General features: G+C 42.4%; 1 protein-coding gene and 1 pseudogene across 1 annotated transcript in view; one reads left to right on the top strand and one right to left on the bottom strand.

Annotated features, from left to right (window-relative positions):
• SLC16A10 (solute carrier family 16 member 10) overlaps nt 1–14,788 on the bottom strand; it is a 140,317-nt gene extending 125,529 nt beyond the window's left edge. The window contains exon 1 of the mRNA XM_054492240.2: nt 14,202–14,788. Coding sequence (XP_054348215.1) covers nt 14,202–14,544 — 343 coding nt within the window. The 5' untranslated portion in view covers nt 14,545–14,788. The remainder of the gene's footprint in view (nt 1–14,201) is intronic.
• LOC129039678 (U6 spliceosomal RNA) lies at nt 10,999–11,111 on the top strand (annotated as a pseudogene).
• Nucleotides 14,789–17,951: the final 3,163 nt, after the last annotated feature.

The following is a 17,951-nucleotide window of genomic DNA, read 5'->3' as shown; positions in this document are numbered from 1 at the left end:
TCATTGGTACTTATCAATTTAGCAAATACTAATAAAAATAAAACCAAACATTGGTAGGGTTTTCAGGAAGCCAGCACATCACTAGTGGCACAATAAACTGATTCAAGTTTTCTAAAGAATAATCTGGCAATGTGTAACAGGTGTTATAAAGTTGTTCATACCCTTTGAACCAGTAATCTTACTTTTGGACGTACACCCAAGGAAGCAATCCAAGAGAGGGGAAAAAAACAATTTGTTCGACAACATATACAGATATGCTACATATGTTGTATAACACTGCCTGCTACTCACTAAACAAAGGAGGCCTGGTTGAGTAACCTAGGGTAGACCAATATGGTAGAACATCACACTTACTGAAACAATTAAGCAGGTGCCTTATGTGATACAGAAAAATGTACCTTAAAAAATGTTTACTGAAAAACAGAAAACAAAAGCAAATATTGACATATAAATGTATAATTCTGCCAGGCCCAGTGGCTAACGCCTATAATCTCAACACTTTGGAAGGCCAAGGCAGGCGGATCATTGAGACCAGGAGTTTGAGACCAGCCTGGCCAACACGGCGAAACCCTGTCTCTACTAAGAATACAAAAATGAGCTGGACATGGTGGCACACTCCTGTAGTCCCAGCTACTTGGGAGGCTGAAGTGGGAGGATGGCTTCAGCCTGAGGTTGAGGTCGCAGTGAGCCGTGATCGTGCCATGGCACTCCAGCCTGAGCAACACAGCAAGACTCTGTCTCAAAAAAAATAGTAATTTATAATTATTTATTTGCAAATCTGAAAACCCAAACCCAAAGTTTTTGTAAGAGAATATCAACATTTAATTAGAAGCAAAACTTGATCTGAACTGACGTGAAGCTACTCATGGTCTCTATTTAACTCACTTATCCATACATTTTGCTGCAGAAATGTTAATGTATTTGATTATAGGGTACCTGGGACTCTTCTAGGGGTGTCAGAAAATACAGGTGTCTGTACCAAGTTACTTTTTTTTAACTCTATTTACTTCAGTAGGGAGCAGGTTACTTTTTTACAATTCAAAAAAACCTAGGCTGGGCGCAGTGGCTCAGACCTGTAATGCCAGCACTTTAGGAGGCCGAGGTGGACAGATTGCTTGAGCCAAGGATTTCAAGACCAGCTTGGACAACAAGGCAAAACCCTGTCTCTACAAAAAAATACAAAAATTAGCTACGTGTAGTGGCATGCCCCTGTAGTCCTAACTACTTGGGAGGTTGAGGTGGGAGGATCACTTGAGCCCAGGAGGTTGAGGCTGCAGTGAGCCATGATCCCACCACTGCACTCCAGCCTGGGTGACACAATGAGATCCTGTCTCAAAAAAAGAAGAAAAAAAAAAAAAAATATATATATATATATATAGAGAGAGAGAGAGAGAGAGAGAGGGAACCCCAAGTTTCAGACAAACAATTACTATACTGACAGACTATCTATACTGATGATATCTATAAATATATAACAACATATACATGTATGTATGTATGTATGTATGTATATATGCATACATGCATCAGTTATAAATTTAGGTAAAAGTGTTAAACTTTGGCATTCCCTGGCTTTGTTGATAAAACCGCTTAAGGAGAGTGTATTCTTTAAGGAAAGCTAACCTCCTTATAATGCTTCATCTGTGGGGGTGAGTAAAAAAAGACAACTGTAGGCCAGGCACGGTGGCTCACATCTGTAATCACAGCACTTTGGTAGGCCGAGGCGGATCACGAGGTCAAGATATCGAGACCATCCTGGCTAACATGGTGAAACCTCATCTCTACTAAAAATACAAAAATTAGCTGGGCATGGAGGTGCATGCCTGTAATCCTAGCTACTCGGGAAGCTGAAGCAGGAGAATCGCTTGAACACGGGAGACGGAGATTGCAGGGAGCCGAGGTCACACCACTGCACTCCAGCCTGGTGACAAAGCGAGACTCCATCTCAAAAAAAAAAGACAACTGTAGATAAACCAAATCCGAATCCCCAAATAATTACAGATTCAAAACCAATAAAACCAAATGTATTATAATTTATTTTTATTTAAATTTAAGTAGACATCTATAGATAATTTCACAACATTTCTGCAGAAAGTTCAGGCTTCAGATCTATTGAGCATCATTTACAGACACCCGTGTATTGAAAGAAGTAATAAACTCTCATGTTTTATAAAGAATCTTCCAGGTGACCCGTAAATAGACTAAAGTTTAAATCATTAGAAAGTATTACTTTAAATGTAGTGGTTTAAATGAACATTTGAAACATAATCTTTTCTTTCCCCTGCTTTGTCTATGCTGAAAGAAAATAACTTTTCTTTTTTTTTTGAGACAGAGTCTTGCTCTGTTGCCCAGGCTGGCGGGCTGTGGAACAATCTTGGCTCATTGCATCCTTGACCTCTAGGGCTAGGTGATCCTCCCACCTCAGCCTTTTGAGTAGCTGGGACTACAGGTGCCTGCCAACATGTCCAGCTAATTTTTGTATTTTTCGTAGAGATGGGGTTTCACCATGTTGCCCAGGCTGCTCTAGAACTTCTGGGCTCAAGCAATTCATCTGCCTCGGCCTCCCAAAGTGATGGGATTACAGGCATGAGCCACTCTGCCCAGCCTTAATCATTTTTAATGCAGGTAAAAACCCTCTGAGATTCTGGCCAGCAACAAAATGTGGAAAAAATAGCCTATTTGCCCTCCCCTCTCCATACAAAATAGGATTTTTAGATTACAAATTATTTATCAGTTGAGCATGGTGGCTAACACCTATAATCCCAACACTCTGGGAGGCCAAGGCAGGAGGACTGCTTGAGCCCAGGAGTTCAAGACCAGCCTGGGCAACGTGGTGAGACCCCATCTCTACAAAAAAACTTCAAAAATTAGCCAGGTGTAGTGGCACATGCCTGTGATCCCAGCTACTCAGGAGGCTGAGGCAAGAAAATCGCTTGAGCCCAGGTCAAGGCTGCAGTGAGCTGTGTTCATACCCCTACGCTTCAGCCTGGGCAGCAGAACAGGACCCAGTCTCAAAAATAAATAAATACATACATACAAATTATTTATCAACTCTGGATTTAATGTTTCCTATATAATTATGCATAAAAATACAAATATAAGTCTATTATCTCCTCTGACCCTTCTTTATGCCTCACCAGCTCCCCTGCCCCTGCAAAAAATGAACAAGAACTTAATGTGTAGTCACTGGCTGAGGCTCAGTTGTTATCACTACATCACAGAGCTCTTAACAATTGTGCATCTGATATTAAACATTTGTTTTGAACCAACATCAAAATATGGCCAAAGGATCTGATCTTATTAAAAATCAAGTCCTTTTTTCAGTTTAAGCCTATTCCACAGTAACATTTTTCTCTGAGTAGAAGGAGACAAAACATAACACCTACAACTAAAACTCCATACATTTATCATTTATTCCTAAAAAACAACTTACTCTTAAGGGAAGTGTACTTACAGTCAATAACTACATGGCTGGGGTCCTCCTGTCAAAGTTTGAGTGCTACATTACTACAGGACAACAATGACAACTTCCTGCCCCATTCACACTAACTTTGTGGAATGTCGTTGTTTAAACAACCACTGACAAATGTGAACCCTTTGAGATGCTGCCATTTGAAGTTGCAACATAAAGTCAAAACTAATAAAAGGATAATTAAGTAAGATGAAAAGGTTTTTATTAATAAAAACAGTCTCCAGACTAACCTACTTGACTTGGCATTAATACTTATCTACACAGAAAAGTCAATAAATATCACCATTTAATGAACAGGTAGTTTTCTATTTTTGTAATATTAAAACACATCTCAAAATTGGTCTTGGATTCAATCTAAATGCAACACAAATATAAATTTTGGCTTTCTGAACACAGGCAGAACATTGCTGATACAATTTACTCTTTTTAAAATTTTTACTACACTTTTTAATGTTAATTTTATTTTAATTAAAAGTAGAGACGGGGTCTCACTATGTTGCCCAGGCTGTTCTTGAACTCCTGGACTCAAGCGATCCTTCCACCTAGGGTTTTCTTTTTTTTTGAGACTGAGTTTCACTCTTGTTGCCCAGGCTGGAGTACAATGGCACGATCTTGGCTCACTGCAACCTCCACCTCCCGGGTTCAAGTGATTCTCCTACCTCAGCTTCCCCGGTAGCTGAGATTACAGGCATGCGCCACCACACCCGGCTAATTTTGTATTTTTAGTAGAGACAGGGTTTCTCCATGTTGGTCAGGCTGGTCTCTAACTCCGGACCTCAAGTGATCCGCCCACCTCGGCCTCCCAAAGTGCTAAGATTTACAGGCATGAGCCACAGCACCCGGCCTCCATCAGGTTTTCAAAGTGCTGGGATTACAGGTATGAGCCACCCTGCCCAGCTGCAATTTACTCTTTAGCAAAAAATAGGTACTAGCTGAACTGCAGACCAATGCACCTTTCCGTAGGTGCAATGGACTTTTATCCATTAATTTAATCATTGACCTTTCATTTAGACTTAACCATCTAAAGCATACCTTTAATTGAATTTAAAACTCCTTAGTGAGTGATTCTTAAGTGGAGGCACTGGAGGAGAAAAGCGGCACAGCTCCCCTCACTCACTAAGAGGCACAGATCAGAAGTTCTAGAGGGGTACATTTACTAATTTTTTTAAAGCACACATTCAATATTATAATTCTGTATTTAAAGAACAAGAAAATAATTCTAATTATATCCACAACATAACTAAAAGTAAAGCTTGGCCGGGCATGGTGGCTCATGCCTGTAATCCCAGCACTTTGGGAGGCTGAGGCGGGTGGGTCACCTGAGGTTAGGAGTTCGAGACCAGCCTGACCAACATGGCGAAACCCTACCTCTACTAAAAATACAAAAAAATTAGCCAGGCATGGTGGTGCACGTCTGTAGTCCCAGCTACTCTGGAGGCTGGGGCACGAAAATCGCTTGAACCCAGGCGGCAGAGGTTGCAGTGAGCCGAGATCACGCCACTGCACTCCAGCCTGGGTGACACAGCAAGACTCCGTCTCCAAAAAAAATACAAATAAAAACTTAAAAATAAAAGTAAAGCTTGACAAAACTTTGGCTGATGGATAAATACAAAGTATGACATTGTCTTCTGCCACTCACAAGGAAAGGCAAACTACACTTGGATGTGTGTGACAAAATTCTGAAGTAACATGAGACTTTTATGTTTATCAAGAGGGGACAAAGGGAGTTACAAACACTGTTTTGGGGCCAGGCACAGTGGCTCAAACCTGTAATCCCAACACTCTGGGAGCCTGAGGTTGGAGGACCAATTGAGCTCAGGCATCTGAAACCAGCTTGGGCAATATAGAGAGACCCCCCCCGCTACAAAAAAATTTTTAAAAATTAGCCAGGTATGGTGGTATGTGCCTGTAATCCCAGCTGTTCAGGAGGCTGGGGCAGGAGGATCCCTTGAGCCCAAGAGGTTGAGGTTATGGTGAGCCATGATCACATCACTGACTGCACTCCAGTCTGAGCAACAGAGTAAGACCCTGTCTCTTAAAAAAAAAAAAAAAAAGAAAACAAAGAAAGAAAAAAGATACACTGCTTTGGTCCACAAAGGAAACATTGCTTTGGTCCATATTCAGTATTTCTAATCTGTATTTCATACTTATGCCCATGATTAAAAATTAGTGAAATGAAAAAAGACTTCTTACTTGAAAATAAGGCAAGCCATTTCTTCATCGACTTTTTTTTAGTTCCTATATGCAAGGTGAGGAATTTTGCTGTTACAGAAGGCACTTTAACAAAGAGGTATGATCATACGCATGTACGTTTGAAAGCACTGCTTTCCTCCATTCCTCCAGCCACTGATAGGCTATCTCTCTTATGTGGTGGGTCTGCGCAGTTCCCAGGTGTGCTGGAGTTTCCTGTTCTGAATCTCTGCCAATAAAAACATCTACAGTCCCTGCGTGGGTGGCACCAGGCAAGGCAGGTGCTCAGAACTATGGTGAGCTGACTGTTCAAGTTATGTTTAGGATTTAGCTTGTTTTTGTTAAGGTTTGCTTGTTTAATTTGAATATAAGACCAGATTTCTAGCTAGGCGGTGATAACTCTGGAATTCTTTTCCAAAAATGACATCACAGCATTTCTGATGACTTGAGTAGGAGACACTATTGAGAGAATATTCTAAAGAACATGCAAGTAAATATGTAGTAAATAGTTTCAGGCTGGGGACAGGAGTAGGATTCTACTTCCAGGACAACTTTGACGTAAGTACAACTTTTTTCCAGCCAAAAAGCTGCTCTTAAGCTCAACTTAATAAAAGTAAATACTGATATCAATCCTAATACTGTGCAAGTTGCAACTTTCTTACCTATCCATGGAGGTAATGACATACCACAAGGCTACTCTAAAAAATAATGTACATGAAAGCCTTTTCTTTATGGTAATGGAATGTATTACTCCATTTTCATACTGTTATGAAGAAATATCTGAGGCTGGGTAATTTATAAAGAAAAAGAGGTTTAATGGACTCACAGTTCCACATGGCTAGGGGGGCCTCACAATCATGGTGGAAGGTGAAAGAGGAGCAAAGGCATGTCTTACATGGCAACAGGCAACAGAAAGTGTGCAGGGGAACTGCCCTTTATAAACCATCAGATCTCATGAGACTTATTAACTATCACAAGAACAGCACAGGAAAACCTGCCCCCATGATTCAATTACCTCCCACCAGGTAATTACCTCCTTCCCATGACAAGTGTGGATTATGGGAGCTACAATTCAAGATGAGATTTGGGTGGGAACACAGCCAAACTATATCAGAGAATATAAAAATTACCACTTTAACAAATACGGATCTTTAAAATGGCTTTCATGGAATGCTTTATTAGAATGGGTTGAAATCAGGTTCTCTGTCTACCACTTTAAACATAATTTGTAACTTATTTGAATTCATTCTCAAAACTCCAAAATGTAGCTACCCCCAATATTCCAAGTGCATCAAATACATAACAATTGCATAAAATCACTGTTTGTGTCCCAGGATTGTGACATAAGAATAAAATGGCCAACCATTTCATCAGAATCTCACAAGGACCAACCGTCGCACTGAAGACAGGAATGGCACACACAAAGGTACAGAGGCAAAAAGCAGCAAGACAAATTTGGGCCAGTGTAACACCTACAGGTTGGTTAGAACACAAAGACCAATAAGGAAGAGAAGCAGGGGCAAGGCTAGAGGGCCAGGCAAGGGCCAGAGCTTGCAGGCCTTCGGAGTAGGGAGTTTGACGTTTTCCTAAAAGTAATGAGTGTCACTGGGCATTTAAACAGAAAAATCATATGGTCCAATCTTTTAGAAAAATCACTCAGATGTACAACTGAGGACAAGCAATCCTGTTAAGGGGTTATGACTAATTGTGGCCAATAGTAACGAAGGTGGCCAGGCACAGTAGGTCCCGCCTGTAGTCCCAACACTTTGGGAAGCTGAGGCAGGAGGGTCACTTGAGGCCAGGAGTTCAAGACAAGGCTGAGCAAAATAGCAAAATGCCATCTCCACACAAAAAATTTTTTTAATTAGCCGGCCATGGTGGCACGTGCCTGGTGTTGCAGCTGCTCAAGAAGCTGAGATAGGAGGATTGCTTGAGCCTAGAAGTTTGAGGCTGCAGTGAGCTATGATCATGCCACTGCACTCCAGCCTGGGGAACACAGTGAGACCCTATCTCAAAAAATAAAATAAAAAGTAAATGAAGGCATGAATTAAGAGACACAGTAGTGAAAGAAAAGTGGGACTGATTTATGAGGCATTAAGAAGGTAAACACAAAAGAACTCTGATTTAACAAAACAGGTAAGGAAGGAAGAGAAATAAGAAGTTAAGACACATTCCAGGTTTCTGACTTAAACAACCAGAGGTATCATGCACTGAGAATTAAGAAGGAGGAATATGGATTCAGAAGAATGCCGACAAATGGGCTGTCATTTTTGGTAGTAAGGGAAGGTTGTATGGTGTGGCTGAAAAATGAGTTCACGTTAGTTTAGTATGATATACCTGTGTACCCAAATGGAACTGTCCAGAAATAGTAAATAAGGGTCTTGAACACAGAGATGAGATTTGGAAATAACAGCCCCAAGACAGTGGATGGAAGAAGGCAGGAAGAGTGAAGCAAGTACATGGCCAGGGACTGAGCCTCAAGGAACTGCAACAAAAAGATGTAGCAAATCACATCAAAAGCAGAGTACAATTTATTCTAAAAGACACCTCAAAATCTCTCCTGAAAAAATTTGTTATGCTTTTCATTTTGGCTAATTGGGTTCTTTCAGCAGTTAATTTTATTGAAATTATTAATTTTTAATTCCATGAAAAAACACCACAGGAATCTCACATTGTTGTATTTAATTAGAATTCACTATATACGCTATTCAGTCTCGCACTGAATCCAGAAACATTCTGGAAATGAAGTATGAAACGCCCACACCATACTCACTATTATTCCAAAATCCTAGAACCATTTTTATAATCTTCTCACTTATTTTAGCAGGTAGTTTAGATTGGTTTATTGCCGTTAAGTGAGTTCTCTTAGCTTTTCTACCTCTCTTCCAGTGTAAATAACAATCAGGTATTTTTCTTATAGTGAAAGATGTATAGGACCATGAACCAGATTATTTGTTCACTGTAACTAGCTCAACAAAGGACTGTTACTGAAAACTTTTCTAAGATACAGAAATGGCTAGTTATGCAGGCCGCTTTTCCTACTAAACAAAACAAAATCTCTTTAGCGTAAAGGCAAAACATAGCAGTTAACTTCTGAACTATAGCCAAAATTTCCTATAATCTAGGTGTCACATACAACTGTACGATGTGAATATCAGTATAACTGTAAATGTGAAAACTTGGTGTGGGGGAACAATTTCTGAGGAAGCACTAACTGACCTGAAGTTTCAGAGGGGCTAGCAAGATACATGGAGAGGTGCTGCAAGATTCATTCATCCCTAAATGCTACTGAAAATCCTACTTTGTGATTGTAACCATCTAAAAAGAAATCTGTCTCCATACAGGGAGTGTAGAGTTGCGTTAAAGATTATAGCCAAAGAACCTCCCTTTCAGGACCTTTTTGATAATCTACTTCCAAACTACTGAATTTTTAATGTTTTGATTTACACTTTTTTTTTTTGTGAGACAAAGTTTCTCTCTTGTTGCCCAGGCTGGAGTGAAATGGCACAATCTCAAAACAAAATAAATAAACAAAAAGCCCTAGGCTCTTCATTAGTTCCATGGGTTTTCCAGTATCTAGCAGAGTTAAAACAAAGTTGTTCTTTCTTTTTTTCTTTTCTTTTTTTTTTTTTTGAGACAGAGTTTCGCTCTTGTTGCCCATGCTGGAGTACAGTGGCGCCATCTCGGCTCACTACAACCTCTGCCTCCCAGGTTCAAGCAATTCTGCCTCAGCCTCCCAAATAGCTGGGATTACAGGCATCTGCCACCATGTCCAGCTAATTTTTTGTATTTTTAGTAGAAACGGGGTTTCACCATGTTGGCCAGGTTGGTCTCGAACTCCTGACCTCAGGTGATCCACCTGCCTCGGCCTCCCAAAGTGCTGGGATTACAGGCATGAGCCACTGCGCCTAGCCTAAAATTGTACTTTCTAAGGAAAAACAATGTTCCACTTAATGGTATTTCTTTGTATTCTTCCCCAGAGTGTCTGATTCCTCTCTACCTAGGCAAGAAGAATGCACATGTGAACAGGTAAAAATTCAACTAAAAAGAGACAACTCGGCCGGGCACGGTGGCTCACCCCTGTAATCCCAGCACTTCGGGAGGCCGAGGCAGGCGGATCACGAGGTCAGGAGTTTGAGACCAGCCTGGCCAATATGGTGAAACCCCGTCTCTACTAAAAATACAAAAATTAGCCAGGTGTGGTGGCATGCGCAGGTAGTCCAGTTACTCAGAAGGCTGAGGCAGAATTGCTTGAATCCGGGAGGCAGTGGTTGCGGTGAGCCAAGATGGTGCCACTGCACTCCAGCTTGGGCAACAGAGCGAGACTCTGTCTCAAAAAAAACAAAAAACAAAAAAAGAGACAACTCAAGCTCAGCTTTCTCCCTCAGACACAGCAGGATGTGTGAGACACTCCTCTGAGTGCCATGTCATTGGCAGCTGGGCACCATAATGGGACTGTGATGCCGTCAGCATTTTTCATTGGTTCTACTGCCCAACTTGGAGTCAGCTTACTTCACCTTTCCAAAGTCTTAATTTCACCAAGTGAGATTTATAACCATAGAGAAAGAGGTGTCAAATGCCTTCCCCACCCCCAACCCCACCACCTGTTGAAATGACCTTAGAATTTCAGCCTTTTATAGTAAAACTAAGTCCTGTTATATTGAAAATCCTTCAGGGAAATATTCTATTACTTCTGGTTTGTTATTAATTTGTATCCCACAACAGATCCTAAGCTACTTTGAAACAGCTGACATTTTCTCTGTCAGTCATTATCTCCAGTCCCCAGGACACAGCCCAAAACAGAGCGTGTTAGATAACTTGGTAAACATTTGTAGAAAGAGAATTAACAGTAAGATGTGTAAACTCACTTACACCTTAGTGTGAATGAACTTCTTCAGGCCCTCTCCTGAGAAATTTTGGGTAGATTATCCATTGTGTGGGAAGAGTTAACAGAGCCCTGAAGAGAAGTCAGCCTAAGAAAGGCTCCTCCTCAGTTCTGCTTAGAAACATTGTCCTGCTGTGGATCAATCTAAAAGTTCTTCAAAGGAAACCCCAGACTTTTGCTTGAACGGCATATGGAAGTATCTTGTTCTTCTATGGAAGTCTCTCTACACTTCAGAAATATAGTTCGAGACATTAATAATTTGCAATTGTTTATTCACCACAAAGTAGGACCAAGAAACAGGGACCCTTCTTTCTAATCCCAGAATGCATGGTAGAGCACTCAACCAATCACTAACACTTAAATTAATCAACAACATAAAGAACATCGTATTTGCAGAATGTTATCTAGTCAATGCAATATGATGAATGATTAAAACCCAGCTCCTGGTGCTTGCTTCAGCAGCACTTTGAACAACAATCTACTAAAATTGGAACGACACAGAGAAGATTAGCGTGACCCCTGCACAAGGATGACATGCAAATTCATGAAGCATTCCATATTTTAAATAAATAAATAATTAAAATAAAAATCCCAGCTCTTAGAGTCAGATAAGCCTGGGGTTGAATTCTGGCTCCACTTCTTTCTTAAAGTCTGTAAGCCTGAGTTCCCATATCTGAAAAGAAAGATATTAACAAAGTCTATCAGAAAATTGTGGTAAGGTTTAAATAGGAATGCATCTAAAGTGCTTAGCCATAGAAAAGTACTCAAGAAATGTGCACCATCATTTGGAGACCTAGATTCCATTCCACTACCACCTCCCTGTATATCCTTAGGCTAGTCACTTGCTATAAAGTAATGGAAACAAGGAGACAGAACTAGCTGTACTCTAACACCAGGATTATCCATCATGAGTACGGTAATAGAAAATAGACCAAAACTTTGAAAAATAAAAGGCTTAAACAAATTCCAGATTTTTTTTGGCATGTATTTGAAGCTTGCATATGCTTGATCACAGATGACTCAGCATTCGAATATCAAAGTGAAAAAGTGTGACCAATCAAACTTCAAAGCAGATATTCTCAAATAACAGTGCCTGTAGTAGATGAGGGACTTTATGAAACACCTTTGTGTGTGTGTGTGCACTGAAGGAAAGAGAAAGGGGTATGGGACAGGGGAAAAGAGAGAGATCTCAACAATAACTGGCTTAAAGACTATCTTGTAACCATTTTTTCAGCACTAAGTTTAAATCTGTTTTTTTCTCAGCCCTTAACATCTATCAGTCATATATGTATTACCTAGCACCCAAGCAATGGCCATTGTTCAATCTAGATGCTGTGTTATACAGGGCCATTACAAGTGCACAGGGCCCTTCTGTAGGAATCAGACAAAGGGCACCCAGAGCCCAGGCTGGTTTTCAGTCCCCACTTACCCCTGAGTTGGACACCCTTGTGCAATGGCACAACCATATATAGATATACAGCAGTCAGGCAGAGAAACACAAAGATCTTCACACATTTAACTAGCATACCTGTACAACTGTTTATATGATATATACCCACACATACACAAACATGACTGAAAAAGTTGTCAAAGACTGAACTAAGTAAAAAGAAAAAAGATATTCATCAAAATGGAAAACAAAAAGTTCCACAGAGTGCAAAAGAAAAACCAGGTTCCTTCCCTCACTTTCAGCTACCCAGTATTGGGATATTGTAGCCAATTGGAACTTTGGGGACAAGTAGTAGGTAGAGACTTTGACACTGCAAAATTCTCATCCCTGGCAAAGCTATGGTCTCTCTGGCAATTGCTCACTCTTTCTCTCTCTCAAAAAAAAAAAAAACACCCAAAGACACCAAAGGATCTACTTAACCGAATTTGCAAAAACGATGATAAACAAAAGACTGCTGTTGTCTTGACTGCATGAAAAAATCTGTAATCCCAGGTAGGAATATGGTAAATGTTGGAACTAGTCTTTAAATGTTAACTCTGTCAATTCTGCCTTCTTTTGGGGCTTTTTTCTCTCAGACACCCAATACTCATACAGAAAAGACACCAAACTATTTTTGTTTGCTATTATATATGCATATCTCCCCTGCTAAACTTTACAAGGATTATTTTCCTTAAATGGTAAGGACATGTTACTACATTTTTAACACTTTTTGTACCTAGCCCATTGACCTGCATACCACAGCAGTTTCAATAGCTATTTAAAGAACAAAAATTCCAGGTTAAATATGGTACGGTATTCACATGCATAAAGAGAGTGTACAAGAATATTCATTGCAGCATTGTTTAGAATGAGTTTGGAAGCAATCTAAATGCCCATCAAAGGAAGAATGCATAGAGTATAATATAGTCAAACAATGCAAACCATGTAAGTTAAAATGGAAAGAATTTGAGTTATCAGTTCACACTGAGGTATTATGTGGATAAGTCACAAACATGACGCGCAATGGAAGAAAAGTAAGTTGCAGAATGATACGAATAGTATAATAGTATTTATATAAGGTTTTAAAACTCTCAGCATAACCCAGCATTACCTTTGTCTCAGAATTTATTACAGTCTTGCCTATTCCTCATATGCATACTAAAGACCTAAGGAATATTCACTCTAAAAATAATAGAAAATCAAGGTTTAAAAAAAAGACTATTAATCATATAAAGTTACCCCAAATGACGGGGAGGGAGGTTGATTTAGTAATGGAAATCACTTAGCCCTTGAAGTCAGTTGATATGTGTTTTATTGCCATTTTACTACCCACCAAGACACTTTCACTGAGCTACAGTTTTCTCACCCAAATGGGGTTGACCGCGCTTACCGTGCAGGATACAGTGAAAGAATTTATGTTAAAGTGTCATGCAGAAGGTCTTAGATTTGTTTTTTGCCTAACCAGCCAAAAAGTCATAATAATGCTCTACAGGGAGAAAACGCTGAATCTGCACCTTTTGTATCTAATTTACTATATGGTTAAAAAAAAAAGTCAAAAAACACAACAGGAAGAGGGAAGAAGCAACCCTTCACCTTCCTCATCCCAGTCCCTAATCCGGCTGCCTCCCTTGTTTTCTACATTTAGCCCAGAGGGCAAAAAAAGGCGGGGGGACGGGAACGCACGGAACCGTGACTCTTGCAGGGCCCCCTTTGGAACTCCAGCGACCTTCGTACAAATCTCTTTCATTCCTCCAAACTCCACCCCCCGCCCCGCCAACACACGCACACCCCTCTGCGGCCATGGGAGGCAGGTGAAGAACTACATAACTGGCATAGTCACGAAAGAGACCACAAAAATGACAGGGCGATGTCTGGGGTTGAAGGTTCTGGGGTTCTGTTTGTTTTCAAACATTAAAAGGAAGGGCTCCTGTGGACTGTTAGTGTCTGCTCTGCCGAGGGAAAGGAGGACGATCTCGGCAAGTAAGTTCTGCGACCTGCTTGCAAACACACAGCTCTGCATCTGGATTCCATATAAAGACGGGCACCCCGAGGCCCCAGAAGCGGCAGGCTCTGTCTGCAACTCGACAGACCCCCCCTGCTCGCACCCTCTGGCACGGGGACCCACCGACATGCACACTCGGAGGCAGACACAGCCCACACGCGGGATGCGCTCGGGGGCCCCAAGCGGGTCCCCCAGGCTGGCCTCTGCGGGCGCCGCGCCTCACCTGTCTTAAAGACCATCTTGTCATCGTCTTTGGAGCCGAAGGTTTCCAGCATGGACACGAAGAGCACCCCGCAAGCGTTCTGGATGCCGAACACCGACCCGTTGCACCACATGGCCGCCAGCATCACCAGCCAGCCCCAGCCGCCCTCGGGGGGTTCGGGGGGCTCATGGGGCTCCGCGGTCGCCGGCCCCGCCAGCTCCACCTCCACCTTCTCGACAGCCGCCTCGGGGCTGTCCGAGGGTCCCGGGCCGGGCGGCGGAGCGGTCCCCGTGGGCGCGGGGCCGAGCGGCTGCGCCTCGCTCGTGCCCCGCGCGGAGTCCGGCTCCTCCTGGGAGAGCACCATGGCCCGAGGCGGCCCCCTCAGGCGCCGGAGAAGCGCGAGGGACGCGAGTTACCAGCGGGCTCCCGGAGGAGCTGCGGGGCTCCTGGCGGGCTAACGAGGCCGAGGCGAGGGCGGCGGAGCCCCTGGCGGGCGGGCGGGGGGGGCAGCGCGCAGGCGGCCGCGAGGACAGCTGGCGCGCGCGAACGCCTCGGGGATCGACAACGAAGCCTCTAGGTCACAGCCCCGCACCCCCGACTGAGCCCACGGCCAGCTGCCGGTTCTTAAAAGCACCCCCAGCCCCGCCGGCTGGGGGCGTGGCCGGGAGCGGGACGTGCCCCCATAGCCTCCAGATGATTGGGCCTCGGAGAGCGGAGGCGGGGCGCCCCGCGGCGCGCGGCCCCAGGTGCCCGCTGCAGACGCCGTCTGCGCGCGCGTCTGCGACGGGGCCTCCTCCTGCTCAGAGAGGGGCACAGATATGTGTGGGTCACCCTGCCTCAAAGCATGAGCAGAAGGGGCGCGTCTCCTAGGTGCGGGCGCGGTGGGCCTTCAGGAGAGCCACACTGGATCTTTAGCCTCAACTCACCGACACATAGTCACAGTCACACTAACATTGTCTCGATTGTGTTTGTTTTATGTTTTGGCATTCACCTCTCAGTACTAATTATAATACGTAAGATTAGTTATGCCACCTGGCTTCTTAAAGAAGTCATCTGAAGGATCAAAGCCCTTATTTTATTACTTCAGTTCCATTCTCTTGCATTCGTATACAATTTCCTTATGAATATTTGGCACACCGAAGATGCTTATTTTCAGTCCTCACTGGACTGCAATTCCGAAGTCTTCAACCAATAAACATTTTTAACAGACAGCTAGAAAGCTTTACTTTTCAACTACATCACAGTCGTTTTCACTTTAAACAAAAACTAAAACCTGTATTCAGCTCCTCTGTCTCCCTGAAGCATGGAGTGCCATCCTATGTAAAAGAAAGGAAGAGTAGTAACCTGCTATGCAATATTGAGGATGCTTCTTAATTGCTGTTATTCGTATTCTTCACTTCAATCAAAGTCAAAATATGCTAGTTACTTGATGTGCCCACCACTGTGATAGAGTACACAGATGAGTGCGATTGATCACGTTTCTGCCTCTTATCAGTTGATAAACTGGTAGGAAAAAAGAGTCCTGGGAGAGACTAGGAGGCTCAGATGATGTGTTATAATACATGTACAAAAGAGAGAGGTGAGATAGTCCCTTAAATTCTCTCCAAACACTGTAGAAGAGCCTCTACAGCAAGCAGCCTTTGGCCGAAGCCCTGATTCATACATACAACTTCAGTGGGTCAAGACAGGAAAAGAGCATTCCGGGTAGAGAAAATAGCATAAACTAAGGAAAGCAAGCCGTGCTTGGTTGTGGAATGGGGAACATAGCTCAAGTGTAATCTGCCTTAGAAATGAGGGTAAAATAGTAAACTAAGGAATAGGCACATAAGTGCACAAAAATGAATGTATGAAGATGTTACCCCAGTATTGTTGGAAATAAGGAAAATTTGGAAGTATAATGTACATTGGTAGAAGACTGATTAAATACTTACTTTATAACCTTTAAAAGTTCTGAAGGTCATCTGTATTTATTGACTTTGAAAGTTGTCCATAACATATTATTGGGCAAAGAAAGCACATCGATTATATATTTGCATGCACACAAACACACACATATGTAAGAATTATCCACGAGTCAATACTGATGTAAGTAAATTATTAAATAAATAATGAGGAGAGAATAGACAAATCTCTCCTGCAGGAAATGTAAATACTTTATGAACATACTCCCTCCCTCATGGAAGTGAAGTACAATGGTTTACTCTTTAAGTGTGGGTATGCATAGTAACTTTCTTCCAAAGAGTATAGGATGGAAAGGGGGAGTGGGGGGAAGAAGTAACTTTAGGGTGCAAAAAATGGCATACAGTACCTCAACCAGATGATAATGTATCCCCGATATGATGTGATGAAAATGGTACTTTACCTCTGTGGTCTTCCTGCCAAAACCCATAATCCCTGGCTAACCATCAGAAAAACATTAGACAAATCCCAATCAAGGACAGTCTACAAAATACCCATTAAGTACTTTCATTACTGTAAAGGTCATCAAAAACAAGGAAAGTCTGAGAAACTGTCACAGTAAAAAAAGAGTCTAAGAGGGCTGGGTGTCGTGGCTCATGCTGGTAATCCCAGCACTTTGGGAGGCCAAGGCGGGTGGATCTCTTGAGGTCAGGAGTTGGAGACCAGCCTGGCCAACATGGCGAAACCCCATCTCTACCAAAAATACAAAAATTAGCCAGGCATAGTGGCGTGGGCCTGTAATCCCAGATACTCAGGTGGCTGAGGCAGGAGAATCGCTTGAACCCGGAAGGCAGAGATTGCAGTGAGCTGAGATCGCGCCACCGTACCCCAGCCTGGGTGACAGTGCGTTTCCAACTCAAAAAAAAAAAAAGCCTAAGAGACATGATAACTAAATGTAATGTGATATCCTGGATGGATACTGAAACAGAAAAAGGACATTAGATTAAAAGTAAAGAAATATGAACAAAATGTGGGCTTTAGTTAATAATAATGTATCAACATTGGGTCATTAATTGTAACAAATGAGGCAAGGTGTGGTGGCTCAAGCCTGTAATCCCAGCACTTTGGGAGGCTCAGGTGGGAGGATTGCTTGAGGCCAGGAGTTCGAGACCAGCCTGAGCAGCATTGCTGAGACCAGCAACCAGGCTGGTCTCGAACTCCTGGCCTCAAGCAACATAAGTAATAATCCATCTCTTTAAAAAAAAGTGTTTACTTCTAACTACCAATAGGCTATTGAATGGAGCAGAGTTTTAGGTGTCCAGGAAAACTACCTTCTATTTCTATGTCCACACTAATCAATAACTCACATTGTGTTATTGGATTGACCTCATCTTCTCCACCTGAAAATATGAACCTGTTTACTTAAAACTACATCATAGTGATGGTATTTTTTTTTTTTTTTCCTGAGATGGAGTCTCACTCTGTCACCAGGCTGGAGTACAGTGGCCCAATCTGGGCTCACTTCAACTTCCGCCTCCCGGGTTCAAGCGATTCTCCTGCCTCAGCCTCCTGAGTAGCTGGGACTACAGGCATGCACCACCACACCCAGCTAATTTTTGTATTTTTAGTAGAGATGGGGTTTTACCATGTTGGCCAGGATGGTCTCGATCTCTTGACTTTGGAATCTGCCCGCCTTGGCCTCCCAAAGTGCTGGGATTACAGGCATGATGCTCAGCGCAGTGATGGTATGTTTTTAATGAGTTCCTATTTATTAAGTGCTTTGAGATCAGATAAAAAGATTTATAAAATTTTAAAAGGTATAATAGTTCATTAAATCTAAATGCCAACAGTACTTTATGTAGGCCTTTTCAT

The sequence above is a fragment of the Pongo pygmaeus genome, chromosome 5 (assembly GCF_028885625.2).
Source record: "Pongo pygmaeus isolate AG05252 chromosome 5, NHGRI_mPonPyg2-v2.0_pri, whole genome shotgun sequence".
NCBI lineage: Eukaryota > Metazoa > Chordata > Mammalia > Primates > Hominidae > Pongo > Pongo pygmaeus.
Note: the sequence above shows the minus strand (reverse complement) of the source record. Positions and strands in the feature narration are given on the sequence as shown.